Source organism: Heptranchias perlo, chromosome 5 (genome assembly GCF_035084215.1).
Source record: "Heptranchias perlo isolate sHepPer1 chromosome 5, sHepPer1.hap1, whole genome shotgun sequence".
NCBI classification, from domain to species: Eukaryota; Metazoa; Chordata; class Chondrichthyes; order Hexanchiformes; family Hexanchidae; genus Heptranchias; species Heptranchias perlo.
This window is the reverse complement of record NC_090329.1, coordinates 98,515,417-98,535,813: the sequence shown is the minus strand read 5'-3', so window position 1 is coordinate 98,535,813 and position 20,397 is coordinate 98,515,417. Positions and strand designations below refer to the sequence as shown.

At 41.7% G+C, this 20,397-nt stretch overlaps 2 protein-coding genes across 5 annotated transcripts in view; one reads left to right on the top strand and one right to left on the bottom strand.

Moving 5' to 3' along the window:
- The window catches only part of rars2 (arginyl-tRNA synthetase 2, mitochondrial), an 80,620-nt gene extending 62,538 nt beyond the window's left edge, over nucleotides 1–18,082 (bottom strand). For both annotated transcript variants that reach the window (XM_067984904.1, XM_067984905.1), the window contains exons 1-2: nucleotides 17,890–18,082; nucleotides 14,503–14,576 (exon numbers count right to left, since the gene is read on the bottom strand). In XM_067984904.1, coding sequence (XP_067841005.1) covers nucleotides 14,503–14,576; nucleotides 17,890–17,925 — 110 coding nt within the window. In that variant the 5' untranslated portion in view covers nucleotides 17,926–18,082. The remainder of the gene's footprint in view (nucleotides 1–14,502; nucleotides 14,577–17,889) is intronic.
- Nucleotides 18,083–18,220: 138 nt separating this feature from the next.
- Nucleotides 18,221–20,397, top strand: part of orc3 (origin recognition complex, subunit 3) — a 75,931-nt gene continuing 73,754 nt past the window's right edge. For 2 of the 3 annotated variants that reach the window (XM_067984903.1, XM_067984902.1), the window contains exon 1: nucleotides 18,221–18,370. In XM_067984903.1, the coding sequence (XP_067841004.1) occupies nucleotides 18,347–18,370 (24 nt within the window). In that variant the 5' untranslated portion in view covers nucleotides 18,221–18,346. The remainder of the gene's footprint in view (nucleotides 18,371–20,397) is intronic. The other variant, XM_067984900.1, reaches the window with a different exon arrangement.

Genomic DNA, 20,397 nt, shown 5'->3' with positions numbered 1-20,397 from the left:
GCCGGAAATCCCAAGAAAACTAATATTGAATCGGGGACAGGGACTCGATAAAATTAATATAAGTAAAGCAACAGTAATGAAGAAAATAAAAGCACTAAAGAGTGACAAATCCCCAGGACCAGATGGTTTCCATCCCAGGGTTTTAAAAGAAGTAGGTGAGCAGATTGCAGATGCCCTAACTATAATCTTTCAAAGTTCTCTAGATTCAGGAACTGTCCCTTTAGATTGGAAAATTGCACATGTCACTCTGCTTTTTAAGAAAGGAGAGAGAGGGAAACCGGGGAATTATAGACCAGTTAGCCTAACATCTGTTGTGGGGAAAATGCTGGAGTCTATAATTAAGGATGGGGTGACTGAACACCTCGAGAATTTTCAGTTAATCAGGGAGAGCCAGCATGGATTTGTGAAAGGTAGGTCGTGCTGGACAAACCTGATTGATTTTTTGAAGAGGTGACTAAAGTAGTGGACAGGGGAATGTCAATGGATGTTATTTATATGGACTTCCAGAAGGCATTTGATAAGGTCCCACCTAAGAGACTGTTCGCCGAGATAGAAGCCCATAGAATCGAGGGAAAAGTACGGACTTGGTTAGGAAATTGGCTGAGCAAAAGGCAAAAGAGAGTAGGGATAATGGGTAAGTACTCACATTGGCAGGACGTGGCTAGTGGAGTCCTGCAGGGATCTGTCTTGGGGCCTCAATTATTCACAATATTTATTAACGACTTAGATGAAGGCATAGAAAGTCTCATATCTAAGTTTGCCGATGACACAAAGATTGGTGGCATTGTAAGCAGTGTAGATAAAAACATAAAATTAGAAAGGGATATTGATAGATTAGGTGAATGGGCAAAATTGTGGCAAATGGAATTCAATGTAGACAAATGTGAGGTCATCCACTTTGGATCAAAAAAGGATAGAACAGGGTACTTTCTAAATGGTAAAAAGTTAAAAACAGTGGATGTCCAAAGGGACTTAGGGGTTCAGGTACATAGATCATTGAAGTGTCATGAACAGGTGCAGAAAATAATCAAGAAGGCTAATGGAATGCTGGCCTTTATATCTAGAGGACTAGAGTACAAGGGGGCAGAAATTATGCTGCAGCTATACAAAACCCTGGTTAGACCGCACCTGGAGTACTGTGAGCAGTTCTGGGCACCGCACCTTTGGGAAAGACATATTTACTTTGGAGGGAGTGCAGCGTAGGTTTACTAGAATGATACCCGGACTTCAAGGGTTAAGTTACGAGGAGAGATTACACAAATTGGAGTTGTATTCTCTGGAGTTTCGAAGGTTAAGAGGTGATCTGATCGAAGTTTATAAGATATTAAGGGGAACGGATAGGGTGGATAGAGAGAAACTATTTCCGCTGGTTGGGGAGTCTAGAAGTAGGGGGCACAGTCTAAAAATTAGAGTCAGACCTTTCAGGAGCAAGATTAGAAAACATTTCTACACACAAAGGGTGGTAGAAGTTTGGAACTCTCTTCTGCAAACGGCAATTGATACTAGCTCAATTGCTAAATTTAAATGCGAGATAGATAGCTTTTTGGCAACCAAAGGTATTAAGGGATATGGGCCAAAGGCAGGTATATGGAGCTAGATCACAGATCAGCCATGATCTTATCAAATGGCGGAGCAGGCACGAGGGGCTGAATGGCCTACTCCTGTTCCTATGTTCGGAAAGATTGTGTTAGGGCTTAGGCAGCAGAGTGAAAGGGGTAGGCATGTGAGCAGGCAATATTCTTAATGGATTAATAAACAAATTAAAAGTGAAGTAAAGAAAAAATACCTCTACAAATCCTGCAGGGAAAATGAGGAAGGGGTTCATTGGAATGAATAAAAGAAAATGGTGATGAAAGGGGCAAAGAGAGACCTAGGGAAAAAAAACACACAGCAGCAAAATCTAAGCAGAACAGAAAAGAATTCTTTCAGTATTACAACAGTACCAGAGTTTTCAGAGAAGAGGTGAAAATCATAAAAGATGCAACTGGAATCTAAACTGATTATGAGCACAGGTTAGTTAATGTTCTGAATGATTACTTCTTCTAAGTATTCACAAGGGAAGACATGAGCAGCATGCCCTCCCCAAACAGATAACCAAAATAAAATCAGTGACTTTGTATTAAATGAGATGGAAGTCTGAACCAGATTAAAAGGGCTCAAAACTAATACATCATCACAGACAGATGGATTTATCCCAGAGTGCTGAGAGATGCGAGGGAGGAGATTTGTGAGGGACCACTAGCCATTATGAAGTCCTCATTGGACACTGGTGAGGTACCACTAGATTGGGAACAGGTCAATGTGGTGCTCATATTCAAAAATGGTAATAAAACGGACACAGGTACTATCAGACCCATTAGTCTCTATTCCATTTCATGCAAAATAATATAATTGATTTATCAGGAGTAAACTTGGATTATCACTGCATATTAAGAACCTAGTAAACAGTGGCAACATGGATTCAGAATGTGAAGATACTATCTGACCATCCACCTTGACTTCTTTGAACAAGTGTCTTCCCAAAAGTATTGTGGAAAGCCATACAACAGTGTACTTAAGAGCATTTGATAGGCTATTGGTCAAATTCTAAGCTGTGGCGATTTAGTGTGGCCTTGGAAATGGATAAGAAACTAGCTGGAGGGTAGTACGCGTCAAAATAGTTACGTCAGGGTCAGATGAGGAGGGAGAGAGAGCACTGAATGGAGTGCCCCAGGGATCAGTATTGGGGCCACTACTGTTTCTCAATTACATAAATGATCTGGACACAGAAACTCAATGCAATGTGGTCAAATTTACTTGTACCAAACTAGGAGGCAGTGGAATGGGTGGAAGCAGCTCAGAAATTACAGAATGAGTTGGACAAAACAAACACATAGGCAGGACAATGAAATTTAATGTAGACAAGTTAAAAATAAGTGGTACATGTATTCTGTGAATGGTGTTGAAATAGCCATGGATGAAACTGAAAGAGGTCTAGGAATTCCAGTAGCCTCAACATTAAACATCTCCAAGCAATGCAGGGCAGCAGTCAAAGCCAATAAGGATGTTGAACTGCATAGCCAAAAGAGTAGACTATAAGTCAGAGGAAGTATGATCAAACTGTACAGTGCTCTGGTCAGATCAATGTCAGAGCATGTGGAGTCAGTGGACATGTAGAAGAATGGATAGCAAGCTGGCTACAAAACAGAAAAGAGAGTTTAGGGGTTTAAGGTAGTTACTCAGACTGGCAAAAGGTAGGAAGTGGTGTTCCACAGGGATCAGTGCTGGGACCACTGTTGTTCACCTTACATAAACGAATTGGACTCGGGAATCAGAAGTACAATTTCAAAATTTGAGGATGACACCAAATTGTGGGTGGGGGGGGGGGGTATTGTTAATACTGAGGAGGACTGCAACAAAATGCAAGACGACATTAATAAACTTGCAGAATGGGCATGTAATTGGCAAATGAATTTCAATATGGACAAGTGTAAGGTGGTACATTTTGGTAGGAAGAATAAGGAGGCCACATACACCTTCGATATTCAGAGTCTAAATGGGATAGAGGAATTTGGGGGTACAGATGCATAAATCACTAAAAGTAGCAACGCAGGTTAATAAGGCCATTAAAAAAAAAGCAAACAAAGCATTGGGGTTCATTTCTAGCGGAATTGAATTGAAAAGCAGAGAAGTTATTTTAAACTTGTATAGAACCTTGGTTAGATCACACTTGGAGTACTGCGAACAGTTCTGGTCTCCATACTATTAAAAAAAGATAGAGGCACTGGAGAAGGTGCAAAAAAGATTTGCTACAATGACACCAGAACTGAGAGGATATACTAATTAGGAAAGATTGAACAGGCTGGGGATCTTTTCTCTACAAAAGAGAAGACTGAGGGATGACCTGATAGAGGTCATTAAGATTATGGAAGGGTTTGATAGGGTAGACGTAGAGAAGATGTTTCCACTTGCGGGGGAGACCAAAAATATAAGATAGTTGCTAATAAATCCAATAGGGAAATCAGGAGAAACTTCTTTACCCAGAGTGTGGTTAGAATGCGGAACTTGCTACCACAGGAGTAGTTGAGGTGACTAGCATAGATGCATTTAAGGGAAAGCTAGATAAACACACGAGGGAGAAAGGAATAGAAGGAAGAAAATGTTGATGGGGTTAGATGAAGGAGGAAGCTCGAGTGGAGCATAAACCTGTTTGGCCGATGGGCCCGTTTCTGTGCTGTACATTCTATGTAATTCTATGTAACTGGATGCTATAATGGTATTTCTGGCAGGATGAATTAAGATGCGCTGAATGGACCTCATTTATAATTACTTGTGATCCTGTGAATGAATGCAGTCTTGGTGATGTTCTCCAAAAACTACATCTAAATCCCTTTGCACCACAATCAAAAACAGCAGATCACTTTCCACTCAAGCGGTTTACTTTGTTACAGGAACATGCATGAAACAAAAGTATGTTTACAAACCAACAAATCCTTTAAGCCCTGAAGGATTTGGCACCTTTATTGCTGTCTAAGCCATTTGTTATTTTTCACACTCATTGTCAGTACCTTTTTAGTGATTTTTAATCTGCTACAATGAGAATTGTCAGTGCTACAGAATGGGACACTCTATTTTGTCACCTATGTCAGTATCGAGTATTCCTACTCTATCGGTTAACCCTAACCTCAAAGGGGAAACTAATGTTATCTTAATGTTAATTTCCCATTTCCTACACCAGCTACCTTATGGGCTCTCTGACCATGATTGGCAATTCAGAGCCTATTTGTGAAAAATTATGGGCAATTTTTACTGCAAGTTCAGGTTAACCAGGAACTGAATTGAGATTGCCCAAACTCATTTTACATTGTAAGGAGTCTTACAACACCAGGTTATAGTCCAACAATTTTATTTTAAAATCACAAGCTTTCAGAGATTATCCCCTTCGTCAGGTGATTTTAAAATAAAATTGTTGGACTATAACCTGGTGTTGTAAGATTCCTTACATTTGTCCACCCCAGTCCATCACCGGCATCTCCACATCATTTTACATTGGACCTTTATAGTCACTGTTATCCCAATTCCATGTCCCAGAAGCGAAGAGAAAGATAGTGTTCTAAACCAAGGTGCCACCCAATTCCCTTGTCGTAAAAACAAGGTACATTTAAAAAAGAAACTACCTTACACATGAGAACATAAGAAATAGGAGCAGGAGTAGGACATACGGCCCCTCAAGCCTGCTCCGTCATTCAATAAGATCATGGCTGATCTTCGACCTCAACTCCACTTTCCCGCCCTATCCCTTGATTCCCTTAGAGTCCAAAAATCTGTCTATCTCAGCCTTGAATATATTCAATGACTGAGCATTCACAGCCCTCTGGGGTAGAGAATACCAAAGATTCACAACCCTCTGAGTGAAGAAATTTCTCCTCATCTCAGTCCTAAATGACCGACCCCTTATCCTGAGACTATGCTCCCTAGTTCTAGACTCTCCAGCCAGGAGAAACAGCCTCTCAGCATCTACCCTGTCAAGCCCTCTCAGAATCTTATATGTTTCAATGAGATCACCTCTCATTCTTCTGAACTCCAGCGAGTACAGGCCCATACTTATGGAGCCTTTCACATTACCAACATTCCAAGGTGCTTAGTAGAAAATTAGAGGACAATGTCATGTAAGCTTCAAATGGCTGCTATTTTAAAAACAAATTATTGCTCTAACATGGCCCTCACCCAGCTATGCTCACCTTCCTTTGCCCAACTTCAGAACAGGTAGGTTGTCAACGGCAATCATAGGAACATGAGTAGGCCATTCAGCCCCTCATGCCTGCTGCACCATTTGATAAGATCATGGCTGATCTGTGATCTAACTCCAGAGAATACAACCCCAATTTGTGAAATCTCTCCTCGTAACTTAACCCTTGAAGTCCAGGTATCATTCTAGTAAACCTACGCTGCACTCCTTCCAAGGCCAATATGTCCTTCCGAAGGTGCGGTGACCAGAACTGCTCACAGTACTCCAGGTGCGGTCTAACCAGGGTTTTGTATAGCTGCAGCATAACTTCTGCCCCCTTGTACTCTAGTCCTCTAAATATAAAGGCCAGCATTCCATTAGCCTTATTGATTATTTTCTGCACCTGTTCATGACACTTCAATGATCTATGTACCTGAACCCCTAAGTCCCTTTGGACATCCACTGATTTTAACTTTTTACCATTTAGAAAGTACCCTGTTCTATCTTTTTTTAATCCAAAGTGGATGACCTCACATTTGTCTACATTGAATTCCATTTGCCACAGTTTTGCCCATTCACCTAATCCATCAATATCGCTTTGTAATTTTATGTTTTCATCTACACTGCTTACAATGCCACCAATCTTTGTGATGTGGAGGTGCCGGTGATGGACTGGGGTGGACAAATGTAAGGAATCTTACAACACCAGGTTATAGTCCAACAAATTTATTTTAAAATCACAAGCTTTCAGAGATTATCCCCTGACGAAGGGGATAATCTCCTTCGTCAGGGGATAATCTCTGAAAGCTTGTGATTTTAAAATAAATTTGTTGGACTATAACCTGGTGTTGTAAGATTCCTTACATTTGTCCAATCTTTGTGTCATCGGCAAACTTAGATAGGAGACTTTCTATGCCTTCATCTAAGTCGTTAATAAATATTGTGAATAATTGAGGCCCCAAGACAGATCCCTGCGGGACTCCACTAGTCACATCCTGCCAATGTGAGTACCAACCCATTATCCCTACTGTCTGTCGCCTTTCGCTCAGCCAATTTCCTAACCAAGTCCGTACTTTTCCCTCGATTCCATGGGCTTCTATCTTAGCTAACAGTGTCTTAGGTGGGACCTTATCAAATGCCTTCTGGAAGTCCAGATAAATAACATCCATTGACATTCCCCTGTCCATTACTTTAGTCACCTCTTCAAAAAATTCAATCAGGTTTGTCAGGCACGACCTACCTTTCACAGATCCATGCTGGCTCTCTCTGATTAACTGAAAATTCTCGAGGTGTTCAGTCACCCTATCCTTAATTAAAGACTCCAGCATTTTCCCCACAACAGATGTTAGGCTAACTGGTTTATAATTCCCTGGTTTCCTTCTCTTCTTTCTTAAAAAATCGGAGTGACATGTGCAACTTTCCAATCCAGAGGGACAGTTCCTGAATCTAGAGAACTTTGAAAGATTATAGTTAGGGCATCTGCAATCTGCTCACCTACTTCCTTTAAAACCTGGGATGGAAACCATCTGGTCCTGGGGATTTGTCACTCTTTAGTGCTATTATTTTCTTCATTACTGTTGCTTTACTTATGTTAATTTTATCGAGTCCCTGTCCCCGATTCAGAATCCTTTCCCGTGTTGCTGACTTCAGAAAAAGAGTCAGACTGCAGGTTCAAATGCAAACACAGTTGCTGTAACACAGATTTAACCTTCACCTGCTGATCCAAGGTTGCTGAAGTATACCTAAGGCTCTGGGAAATTTGCAACTTGCCCACTGATATCCCAGTCCCTTTTTTTTTTTGCTCCTGGCAACTACCTGGGTCAAATTCATAACACAACTGGCCTTGTTACAATTCTTCAGGTGGCATCATGTTATGCCAACTAATATAGAAAAGTATTTTTTAAAAAGGAGGGTAGGAATATGCAGCACAAGCCATATTTAAAATAGTGGCCCTGGTGCAGCAGCAAGAAGCATTACTGCAGACGGCCTGTTTTTAAAATGCATTAGTAATTGTCTCCAACTTAATACATAAGTTGGAGACAATTATGTATTAATACATAACTTTTCAAAATAAGGGTATCAGTTGTGAAAAGATAACGGGCCAGATTTTGCAGTGAACATCGAGGGCGCCATTCGTTAGACTTGCACTTAAGACTTTCTATGGGATTTTGCACGGCAGGTTACTGTCAGCAGGACATTCAAATAGCGCGGCACCCTCTACAGGGCATCTGGGACCTGTGTGAACAGGGCAAGCAATTGTCTGTCTTTTTAACCGGTCAGATTGAAGAATCGTTAATGAGCAGCACAAAGTCTGAACCAGGAAGTGCAAATTAGAATAGTGAATTCAATGTCAAATCAGATACAGAAAGTGAAATAAAGAGGGGGTAAAAAGAAAGGTTGGATTAAAAGAGAGATAAGAGACAAAAGAAAAAGTTTTTTAAAAAAAACTCCAACAATAATTAATATCTGAAGGAATGAGACTCCACAGTTATAAACATTTAATTTTCAGTGTCAGAGAGGTTGTTTGGCAGTAATTAAGACTTACCATGCCACTAAAGGGGTATTTAAACTGGAATGGACAAGCCCTAACTTTTTGTGGCGAGTTTAGTCTGTATCTACCACGTCAGTACAGGAACTTCATGCCGTTCAATACAGGGAGCCGGACGGCGAGATGTTATTTTCGCGCTGCTTATGGAGGGGCAGCAACATCTCGGACAGCAACATCCAGATTTTCGCGTTTAACCGCACGTGTGCGCTGGTCGGAAGTTGCTGTCTGATTTGCGCATAAATAATAGTGAGCGCTGTTAGTCTCACCGCTACATTCACAGCAAAATCCGGCCCAATGTTTAAAAAAAAATGAATACGGATTACATAATTTATTATTATTGAGCCTGACATAATGACTGAGCCTTTTAACTGCTAAAATTACCTCCAGCTAATGACTACAACATTAATTCTGCTCCATCACGTCGCTGAGCTCCATTACTTCTCCCAGCCGGTCCCTGTTCCTCTGATAAAGTACTGAGCATTCACTGTTTAAACAAGAGTATTTCACACAAAATAGAAAAACAAAAGGATGGTAAACTTCGAGAGAAAAGATGCAAGGGAAGAAAATTAGCAGAGGAAAAACTAATCATACTTCTTTTTAACCAATTTTGTTTTCTTCTAATTTTCCTATTTTTCTTACTCCCCTTTCCTCTTTGTCGCTCTATGCAACAAACCAAGAACATAAGGTGGAGGGTCTACCTCCAACCTCCATCTTAAGTAGATGTTTAATTGGCTACAAGCAAATGTGGGCCAGGATTAGTGGCCCTGTGGTTTTTTCCCATCAATGCCTTCCCTCTGTGGTACTTCCAATGATAACATAGTGGATACCTGGAGCTCCAATGCATTATTGTGCTGCCATTAACTGTTTCACATATTAAGAACATAAGAAATAGGAACAGGAGTAGGCCATACGGCCCCTTGAGCCTGCTCCGCCATTCTATAAGATCATGGCTGATCTTCGACCTCAACTCCACTTTCCCGCCTGATCCCCATATCCCTTGATTCCTTTAGAGTCCAAAAATCTATCAATCTCAGCCTTGAATATACTCAACAATTCAGCATCCACAGCCCTCTGGGATAGAGAATTCCAAAAGATTCACAACCCTTTGCATGAAGAAATTCCTCCTCATTTCAGTCTTGAATGGCCGACCCCTTATCCTGAGACTATGCCCCCTAGTTCTAGACTCTCTAGCCAGGGGAAACAATCTCTCAGCATCTACCCTGTCAAGACGTCTCATAATCTTATATGTTTTAATGAGATCACCTCTCATTCTTCTAAACTCCAGAGAGTATCGGCCCATTCTACTCAACCTTGCCTCATAGGACAACCCTCTCATCCCAGGGATTAATCTAGTGAACCTTCGTTGTACCGCCTCGAAGGCAAGTATATCCTTCCTTAGATAAGGAGACCAAAACTGTACACAGTACTCCAGGTGAGGTCTCACCAAAGCACTGTACAATTATAGTAAGACTTCCTTACTTTTGTACTCCAGCCCCCTTGCAATAAAGGCCAACATGCCATTTGCTTTCCTAATTGCTTGCTGTATCTGCATACTAACTTCTTGTGTGAGGACACCCAAGTCTCTGAACACCAACAATGAATAGTTTCTCACCTTTTAAAAAACGATTCTGTTTTTCTATTCTTCCTACCAAAGTGAATAACCTCACATTTCCCCACATTATACTCCATCTGCCGCTTCTTGCCTACTCACTTAATTATCCCTTTGTAGACTCTTTGTCCTCCTCACAGCTTACTTTCCCACCTAGCTTTGTACCATCAGCAAACTTGGATACATTATACTCTATCCCTTCATCTAAGTCATTAATACAGATTGTAAATAGCTGAGGCCCAAGCACCGATCCCTGCGGCACCCCACTAGCTACAGCCTGCCAACCTGAGAATGACCTGTTTATCCCTACTCTCCGTTTTCTGTCCTTTAACCAATCCTCTATCCATGCCAATATATTACCCCCAACCCCATAAGCCCTTACCTTGTGTGGCACCTTTTCGAATGCCTTTTGAAAATCCAAATGTACTACATCCACTGGTTCCCCTTTATCTACCCTGCTAGTTACATCCTCAAAAAACTAATAAATCATGTCAAACATGATTTCCCTTTCATAAAACCATGTTGTCTCTGCCTAATCATATTATGATTTTCTAAGTGCCCTGTCACCACTTCCTTAATAATAGATTCCAGCATTTTCCTGACGACCAACGTCAGGCTAACTGGCCTGTAGTTCCCTGTTTTCTCTCTCTCTCTCCCTTCTTGAATAGTGGGGTAACATTTGCTACCTTCTAGTCCACTGGGACCGTTCCAGAATCTAGAGAATTTTGTAAGATTATAACCAATGCATCCGCTATCTCTGCAGCCATCTCTTTTAGAACCCTAGAATGTAGGCCATCAGCTTCAGGGGATTTGTCAGGATTAATACAGTGTCAGCCTTAGCTCAATGGCAATACTCTTACCTTTGGGTCAGAAGGTTGTTGAGTTCAAGCCCCACTCTAGGACTTTAGCACTTAATCTGACATTTCAATGCAGTTCCTCAGTAATGAAGGAGTACGGCATTGTTAAAGGTGCTGTCTTTCACATGTGACATTAAACTGAAGGCCCGCAAAAGATCCCATGGCGCTATTCGAAGAGCAGGGAATTTGTCTAGTGTCCCGGCCAACATTTATCCCATAACCAACACGACCAAAAATAGATTAACCGGTTTTTGGGATTTTGCTATCAGAGTTAGTGAACGAAGCAGAGACCATGTCAACATTTAAGAATAGGTTACATAGGTGGTTGAAGGAAAGGAGAATAAAGGGATACGGGATCTGAGAAGGGACACGGGATTAGGACAACAATTCACGTGGAGGATAAAACACCAACATGGACCAGATGGGCTGAACAGCCTGTTTCTGTGTTATAATTCCATATCTCCCTTTCTCTCTCTATCTCACACATTCTTTCTTGTTATCTCTGGGGTACTTTGGAAGCCACATTAGCATTCTACATTTTTATAGCATCACCATCACGCCCATTTTGCTGTTTATTTCCTTTTTGATTGTTACAGAATTGTCTCACGTGGATTGGAATGTATTTTAACCATTACTTTCTTTTTGGAATAAATATATGACACATTAGACTTGGTAAAAAAAAAAATTTGTAGGCCATATACTCAATGTTGTAAATGTTTAACAATGTACGATAAGCTAAATGTTATAAATGTTTAATCATATAAAAGTTAAGCTAATCGTACAGTCTTTATGATATTCATTTCAGTGGCACATTTTACAATTAGTGCAAACTGGCACCATAATGTTAATCTTACGCATTCCTTATCAGTCCTAAACTACACCTCAAACCCTACATCCTCTCCGTCACGTAGACCACTTACTTCTACCTCTGCAATATCGCCCATCTCTGCCCTTACCTCACTTCTACTGCCGCTGAAATCATTGTCCATACTTTTGTTACTGTGACAGGGCAGAAATCTGTTGGCTTCAAACCATAAAAGAGTGTTTTAATGTTTCTTTATGGGATTTCGTAGCTGGCAAGCATTTAATGACTAAAATTTGGTTATTGCTCTGGTCGAGCATAGGCTGCCCAGGTGGAATACACAATTTCATGTTTCATAGCTATGTAAATATGGTATCTCAAGTTCCCTTTTTTTTTTCCTTGATGTCAGTTACCTGCAAGGAAATATGCAGAATGGAGGCGGGGCACGGGGAGGGGGAGGGGGGTAAAACAGGCAGGTAGAATTGACATTTATCACTCTATTGTTCAGTATGTGAGAGACGATCCAGGTAATAGAAGTAATTTAGTATGGATCACCAGAGCCCTGATCTTCCCAAATTTACAAACTACTTTGTGTATTATTATACCAAGCCTTCAAAGGGCCACCAGCTGTAATAGTCATCAGATACACAACTTAGCTTGGTACTAGAAATAAATGATGGGCTGAAGACAGGCACAGGTGGGGGGTGGGGGGAAACAACTGTTTCCTTTGAAACCTATTTTGCCTCACAACTATGTAGCCACAAGCTACCTGGTTATGAAGGGTGGCACTCGTTTCATAGGAGACCGATCCCCATTTGGGTAGAGGCAACCGGAGTTAATCCAAAAATTCACTGCCCGCATCCTGTCCTGCATTAATTCCCGCTTGCTCACCTCCATTGACTCACTGACACCTGAACGCATAAAATTCTCATCCTCATTTACGAATCCCTTCATGGCCTCATTACGCTATACTCTTGCAACCTTACGTCCCTGCTTGTGCTCTGAGTTTATGCTCTTCCTCTGAATTTGGCCTCCTGCGGGTTTTCCCACCCATCCCACTCCACGCTTCATCCAATTCGGCCCTACTCTTTGCTATTCCCTCCCCAAGTCTCTCTGCTTTTAAAAACCTCCTGCAAACCTGTTTTTGACATGCTTTTAGTCATCTTGCCTAATTCCAATACTACTGCGCACTGCCTGTTTCTCTTCTGTGAATCACCATGGGACATTCTCTATGTTAAAAATACTATTTATGTGCACGCTGCTGTCATCTGCCGTATGTTCATTCTTCACTCCAGGGCTTAGTTGGGCCAGTCACTGGAACGCACGGGTGTGTGATGTTATCTGGCAGTGGGAGAGGGTATGCCTGGAGTTTAGGCTGTTGATTTTGCATCAGGATGGGAAAAATATCTTTAATGGTTGGAAGGTGGGATGGGAAAGTTTATGGGTTAAGTGTGAATTATTGATTTTGTGTGTGTTTATTCTGCTATTTCTTCTCCTCCCTCTCCTGCACCGTCATCGCCAGAGAACCCAAGGATCTTACTTGATCACCATATCTACATGCTGCCCCTCAGCTGCATCATCCACAAGCACAAGATCAGTTTCCATATGGATGCTGATGACACACCTCACCACCACTTCCTTGAGCTCGCTCCATCATTTGTGCTGTCATACTGCATGACCTGCATCAAACTTTGGACGAGTGACAATTCCTCTCAGTTCAATATTGGGAAGAACAAAACCATTGCTTTCAGCACTCGCCATAAACTCTGCTCCCCTGAACTGAGGTCATACCCAAAAAGCGCTCTCGCACCATGACCGCTTACTTCCACCTCTGAAACATTACCCACCTCTACTCCTAGGGCAGAGATCGACTTTGGAATTGAACAGGAAACTTGTATCTACTTGTAGATGAGATCAAATTTATTATAAAATAGAAAATACAGTCAGATAAATATGAATTATGGAAAAAATTAACAAAATAGGGAAAGTGTTTTCAAATGATTTACATTATTCATTAGAATAACATGTATAACACACTTAGAAGTGTATGTCCGTTTATTCATAAGCAAAATATAGCTATAGTATATTTATAATCCCCAACCTTGAACTCATTCTTTCCCCAGGACCTCAAAGCTCTCTTAATTTTCCCTTCGTCTAACAGCCTTCAGGCTTTTAAAACCAAAGTTTGGCAATGACCAAATTACTACTTATGGATTTACCTGGTATTTCCTACTACTCTTTTCAAACTTAGTCGTGCCCTGCACCTAGGTCCTGTTTCCAGGCTCAGGATTAAAACGCAATGCAGTTACTCTCAAAAGATTTACACTAGTTGTCAATTTTCACTGACTGTAAACATGCCTCCGAAATAAATGTCATGAAGATTATATGATTAGCATAACTTCCTCCGGTGTAAAAAGAGCAACCAGAACAACATTCACTTTCCCATATCTTTTTCCTTTCTTACTTCTTAAAATTTTTAATTATGTCCCATTTCTCCAATTTATTTATTTATTTTACAGCCAACAAATTCATATACCATTCATTTATTATTATTTCCCCAATTTTGATAGTGCTTAGGAGCAGTGTGCTAGGTGTGCTGTGATCAACAAAGACAACTAGATATGTGATGACCAGCAGAGCAGGAAGCATAGAGTGGGCCGAGACTAGATGGGACTTGACTGGCTGGGGCAGACAGCAAGGCCTGGAGGGCTGCAACTGGGAGGGAGCAGAGGAGCTGAAGCCAGGATTCATCCCTGGTAATCATGCGAATGATACTGCATTAACAGCCACGTGGCTACCATAGACAAATTATCCGACTACAGTCATTGGGACCACATACAAATTATTCGACTACAGACATTAGGACCACATACAAATCAACTTTCTACAAAGGCATTAATGTCACTCATTTATTTTTAAGTTTTATAGATGCTTTCAAAATCAGTTGCATATATGAAATGTATAAAACTGATAAATTACTGTTTTTTGGAGACAGGAACAGCTGACACCACTGGAATAAGCTTCTCTACTGATGTCCCCAGAACTCTGGAAAGCTAAGAAAAACAAATAAATTAAAATAGTGTTAAGAAAGAAAAAGGCATTCTGAAAATATTTTTTTAATAATAGGCAGGAAGCACCAGATCATTCAAACATCTACTTTTTAAAAAGTGTAATTTCAATATATAAGCAGCACTAGGCATTTGGGATGATGAGGCAGTAATCTAACCATAAGGTTTCAGATAATGTCAAACTGCTCGAGTGAAGCTTGGCTTGTGACAATCATTTGAACCTCGTGGTTACATTACAACCTTGTAATTATTCCCAGGCAACTGCTATTTGTATAATATTTAAATTTACTTTTGAATGAGTTTTTATGCTGACAGTACCCATCAGTGCAGATGCTGACTATTAGTACACTTCATATAACAGCCGTTGCAGAATTGCTGATTGTGACATTACACTAAATTTGTAGCTAATTACGAGGAAATCCCATGGCTAGCAGCCTGCTTAAAGAAGTTGTATACAATATCTCTAAGATTTATTGTACATTACACCATATAGCTTTCTATCAACAATTTAAAAACATTACTTTTATAGCTAGGCAGAATTGAGAAATTTATATGAAACAGTACATTAAATTCTCAGAACATCTGAAATACAGGGACAGGAAGGAAAAGAACTGTGCTTCAATATTCTAGACATTTTAATGCAGTTTGCTCCACAGTCTCAAATAGTTTGAATTAAATCAGTGAAACACAGCAAAAGTGACAACCCCATCCCTCCAATTTAAGACTTGCAAAAATTATAAGGGATACATTCTATGCTGTTCCTGAGGTTCAAACAGAATGTCAGGAAACAGAACTGCAAAGGTTCAAACCTCTATCTATTCATATTTAATATCTATTAGACTGGTGTCAAACTTTGTTTGATAACGCTTCTGTGAAGTGCCTTGGGACATTTTACCACATTACAGGCCCTATATAAATGCAAGTTGTTGTTATTGTTAGTTAGTCCTATTGGCTTATGAAGTTTCTTTGAGATGCCGTAAAAATAAACCATGGATTATGTTCATTGAGTGGATATGTGTGTACGAACACAAAAAAAAACTTGCATTTATATAGCACCTTTCACATCCTCAGGACATCCCAAAGTGTTTCACATCCAATGTATTACATATCCAATGTATTACTTTTGAAGTGAAAATACAGTTGCTATGTAGGCAAATCGATGAGCCAATGTGCACACAGTAAGGTCGCACAAACAGCAAATGAGATGAATGACCAATTAAACTGTGCTGGAAACACTCAGCAGGTCAGGCTGCATCTGTGGAGACACGAAGATTGGGTTAACGTTTCAGGTCAATGACTCTTGGTCAGAACCTCCTGAAGAAGGATCATTCACCTTAAACGTTAACCCTACCTTCCTCTCTCCACAGATGCCGCCTGACCTGCTGAATGTTTCCAGCATTTTCTGTTTTTATTCCAGATTTGCAGCATCTGCTTTTTGACCAATTAATTAAATGTTTTTTGGTGATGTTGGTTGAGGGAACAATGTTTGCGAGCACACCAAGATAACTCCCTGCTCTTCATCAATAGTGTCATTGGATCTTCTACATCCACTTGATCAGGCAGACATGGCCGTGGTTTAAGTCTCACCCAAAATATGTCACCTCCAACAATGAAGCACTCCCCAAGTGTCAGCCTGGATTATAGAATCATAGAAAATTTATGGTACAGGAGACTGCCATTCGGCCCATCGTGTACACACCGGCTGAGAAACGAGCCACCCAGCCTAATCCCACTTTCCCGCATTTGGTCCATAGCCCTGCAGGTCACGGCTCTTCTGGTGCACAACCAGGTATTTTTTTTAAATTGAGTTGAGGGTTTCTGCCTCTACCACCCTCTCAGGCAATGAGTTCCAGACCCCCACCACCCTCTGGGTGAAATAAAGTTTCCTCATCTCCACTCTAATCCTTCTACCAATCACTTTAAATCTATGACCCCTGGTTATTGACTCCTCCGCTAAAGGAAATAGGTCCTTCCTATCCACTCTATCTAGGCCCTTCATCATTTTGTACACCTCAATCAAAACACCCCTCAGCCTCATCTGGTCCAAGGAAAACAAACCCAGCCTATCCAATCTGTCATCATAGCTAAAATTCTCCCGTCCTGGCAACATCCTCATAAAACTCTTCTGCACCCTCTCTAGCGCAATCACATCCTTCCTGTAATGTGGTGACCAGAACTATGCACAGTACTTAACTGTGGCCTAACTAGTGTTTTATACAGTTCCAGCATAACATCCGTGCTTTTATATTCTATGCCTCGGCTAATAAAGGAAAGTATTCCATATGCCTTCTTAACCACCTTATCTACCTGTCCTGCTACCTTCAAGGATCTATGGACATGCACCCCAAGGTCCCTCATTTCCTCTACACCTCTCAGTATCCTCCCATTTATTGTGAATTCCCTTGCCTTGTTTGCCCTCCCCAAATGCATTACCTCACACTTCTCCAGATTGAACTCCATTTGCCACTTTTCTGCCCATCTGACCAGTCCATTGATATCTTCCTGCAGTCTACAGCTTTCCTCCTCACTATCAACCACACGGCCTATCTTTGTGTCATCCGCAAATTTCTTAATCATGCCCCCTACCTTTAAGTCCAAATCGTTAATTATGTGCTAAAGATTTGGTTACTTGGAACAAAGAATTCCTCAAGAGCATCAAAACCACAGATTCAAAGTCCCAGACACAGCTTGTAAAATGAGTGATGGGGGGGGGGGGGGGGGGGAAATTGCATTTAACTTACTCTGTTAACTTTTATTTCTTTAAAAAAAAACACTTTGGCACCTCGGTAAGCAAAAAAAAAATGAAACGATTTTACGTGATGTCAAATATTCTTCGTTATTTCACTGTTCGTAGTAATTGTAATTAGCTGAGCTGACATAACTTAACCAGACATTATATACTGCCGTTATTTCCCAATCTGAAAAATGTCTGCATTTTTCATTGAAGGGAAAAGCATAAAAGTAACGGCTTCAGGCAACGTCAATTCCCATAATATACAAAGTGTGTCGCTCAATTTCCCCATTTATCGGATTGTTTTGTACGTGTGTGTGTGTTTTTTTTTTGCAAACTTGTCATTAGAAAACCAACGCAGCGCGCAGAACACGAGTGAACTCGGAAATCCTTTCGAAAGTATGTTTTCCTCTCTCTCTCTCTGAGAGAGAGTCACCCTCGGCAGAGCTCGTGTGTTTCGACCCGCCGGCCGACGGTCCCTGAAGGTCACACAATATGGAGCCCACAACATGGAGCCAGACCATCAAACGCAGCTCTTCGAGGAGCGACCGCTTTGCTGCCACGTACCTGAGCCGCTATAGACCTTCGGAACAGACAAGCCATAACATCGCTCGCCCGGCGACTAAATGTCAGGAATCCAGACTCGACTGCCCGCCACTCTTCCGAGTTTCCTACCGTTCAACGGCTCGGGCTCGAGCTCGGGTCTGCGGACCTCGGCGGCTCCCCGGCACCAACCACGCCTGCGTCCCGCACTCGGGGGGGGGGGGGGCGGGCGGGCGCGCACACGCACACGCACAACTCAAACGGCCCCGCAGGACACCGCCTTCTCACCTCCTGAACCCTGAACTGTGACCCTCAGCCAATCACCACCGCCCTCCTCAAAGTCGCCAGTCGCGGGAAGTAGCGTCGCTCCGATAGGCTGCCGAGGGAGGCCGCGGAACGTGTGTGCTGGGGAATTCCTTTTCGCTGTCGCGGGGTTCGGGCCATTGTGAGGTGGACAGTCGGGCCTCGAGCTGCGCGGACGATGGCCACTTCCTCGGTCTCGAAGGTAAAAGGGTCCCGGGGAGGGAGGGAGGGAGGGAGGGAGAGAGGGGGGCTGCACCTGAGGAAAGGTGCAGGAGAGGGTGCAGACCCCCTTCAATATATTGTCCGATATAAAACATACCGGTAACTAAGTGATGACATGAGCCCGCGTACAAGGAGGGGACAGACAGACAGACAGACAGAGAGAGGGGGGAGAGAGAGAGAGGAAGCAAAATACTGCAGATGCTGGCAATCTGAAATAAAAACAGAAAATGTTGGAAAAGTTCAGCAAGTCCGGCCAGCAGCTGTGGAGAAAGAAAACAAGAGTTAACGTCTCTGGTCGAAGTTCTGACGGATGGCCTCGGACCTGAAACGTTAACTCTCTCTCTTTCTTTCTCCACAGATGCTGCCTCGCTTGCTGAGCTTTTACGTGTATAAGGAATGTAGGCGATTGCTCAGAATTGAGGATATCAGAAATTGTCCAATAAAACTAGGGAGCTGTTGCACCGCAACCTGTCCCAAGTGGGGTCTGAAATGAGGTTGCATAGCTGGGGACTGGGAATTGCCATCATTCCTGTTTGCCGCCAGAGGAATTGGGGACTGCAGTAAAGTTATAGATGACACTTCAATGATCTATGTACCTGAACCCCGAAGTCCCTTTGGACATCCACTGTTTTTAACTTTTTACCATTTAGAAAGTAATTGGATGGATTGAGGACTTCATGCACTCCAACATTAGCTGCTTTATGTTGGAGGCTAGTTAACGTGTAGCTACTAGCATAAAAATATGTATTCAATCTCACCTTGTGTCCAGTAAACTGATCTGATGTTGTTGGGCACGGTATAAGAAGGATTGTACAAACGTTTTGTTTTTGTGAGTCTCTTGGGTACATACCATGGATTCTCGTGCAGCATATAAAGTTTAAATCGTTGTTCGATTATATCCCAGGCAGCTAATTCTAACAGATCTTAGCATTCTCATTTTGCATTATCCTTCATTTATCATAGTCGGTACAGCACAGGAGGAGGCCTTGGTGCCTGTGCCGGCTCTTTGAAAGAGCTATCTAATTAGTCCCATTCCCCTGCTCTTACCCCATAGCCCTATAATTTTTTTCCCTTCAACTATTTATCTAATTTCCTTTTGAAAGTTACGATTGAATCTGCTTCCACCACCGTTTCAGGCAGTGCATTCCAGATCATTACACTGCATTAAAAAAAAGTCCTCATTTCTGTCTCTCTTGCCAATCACCTTACTGGTTAATGACCCGCCTGCCACTGGAAACAGTTTCTCCTTATTTACTCGATCAAAACCATTCATGATTTTGAATAGCTCTATCAAATCTCCCCTTAACCTTCTCTGTTCAAAGGAGAACAACCCCAACTCTCCAGTCTCTTCACTTAACTGAAGTCCCTCATCCCTGGCACCATTCTAGTACATTTCTTCTGCACCCTCTCTAAGGCCTTGACATTCTTCCTAAAATGTGGTGCCCAGAATTGAACACAATACTCCAGCTGAGGCCTAACCAGTGTTTTATAAAGATTTAGCATAACTGCCTTGCTTTTGTACTCTATGCCTCTATTAATAAAGCCCAGGATCTCACCTGTTTTTTAATAGCCTTTTCAACTTGTTCTGCCATCTTCAAAGATTTGTGCACATATACCCCCTTTAAAATTGTACCACTTAGTTTATATTGCCTCTCCTCATTCTTCCTACCAAAATGTATCACTTCACACTTCTTTGCATTAAATTTCATCTGCCATGTGTCTGCCCATTTCACCAATCTATGTCCTCCTGAAGTCTGTTACTATCCTCCACATTGTTTACTACTTTTCCGAGTTTCGTTGTCATCTGCAAACTTTGATATATCAAAAAGAGCAGTGGTCCTAATACTGACCCCTGGGGAACACCACTACACACTTCCCTCCTGTCTGAAAAACAACCGTTGACCACTCCTCTCTGCTTTCTGTCCCTTAGCCAATTTTGTATCCACGCTGCCACTGTCCCTTTAATCCCATGAGTTTTAATTTTGCTAACAAGTCTATTATGTGGTG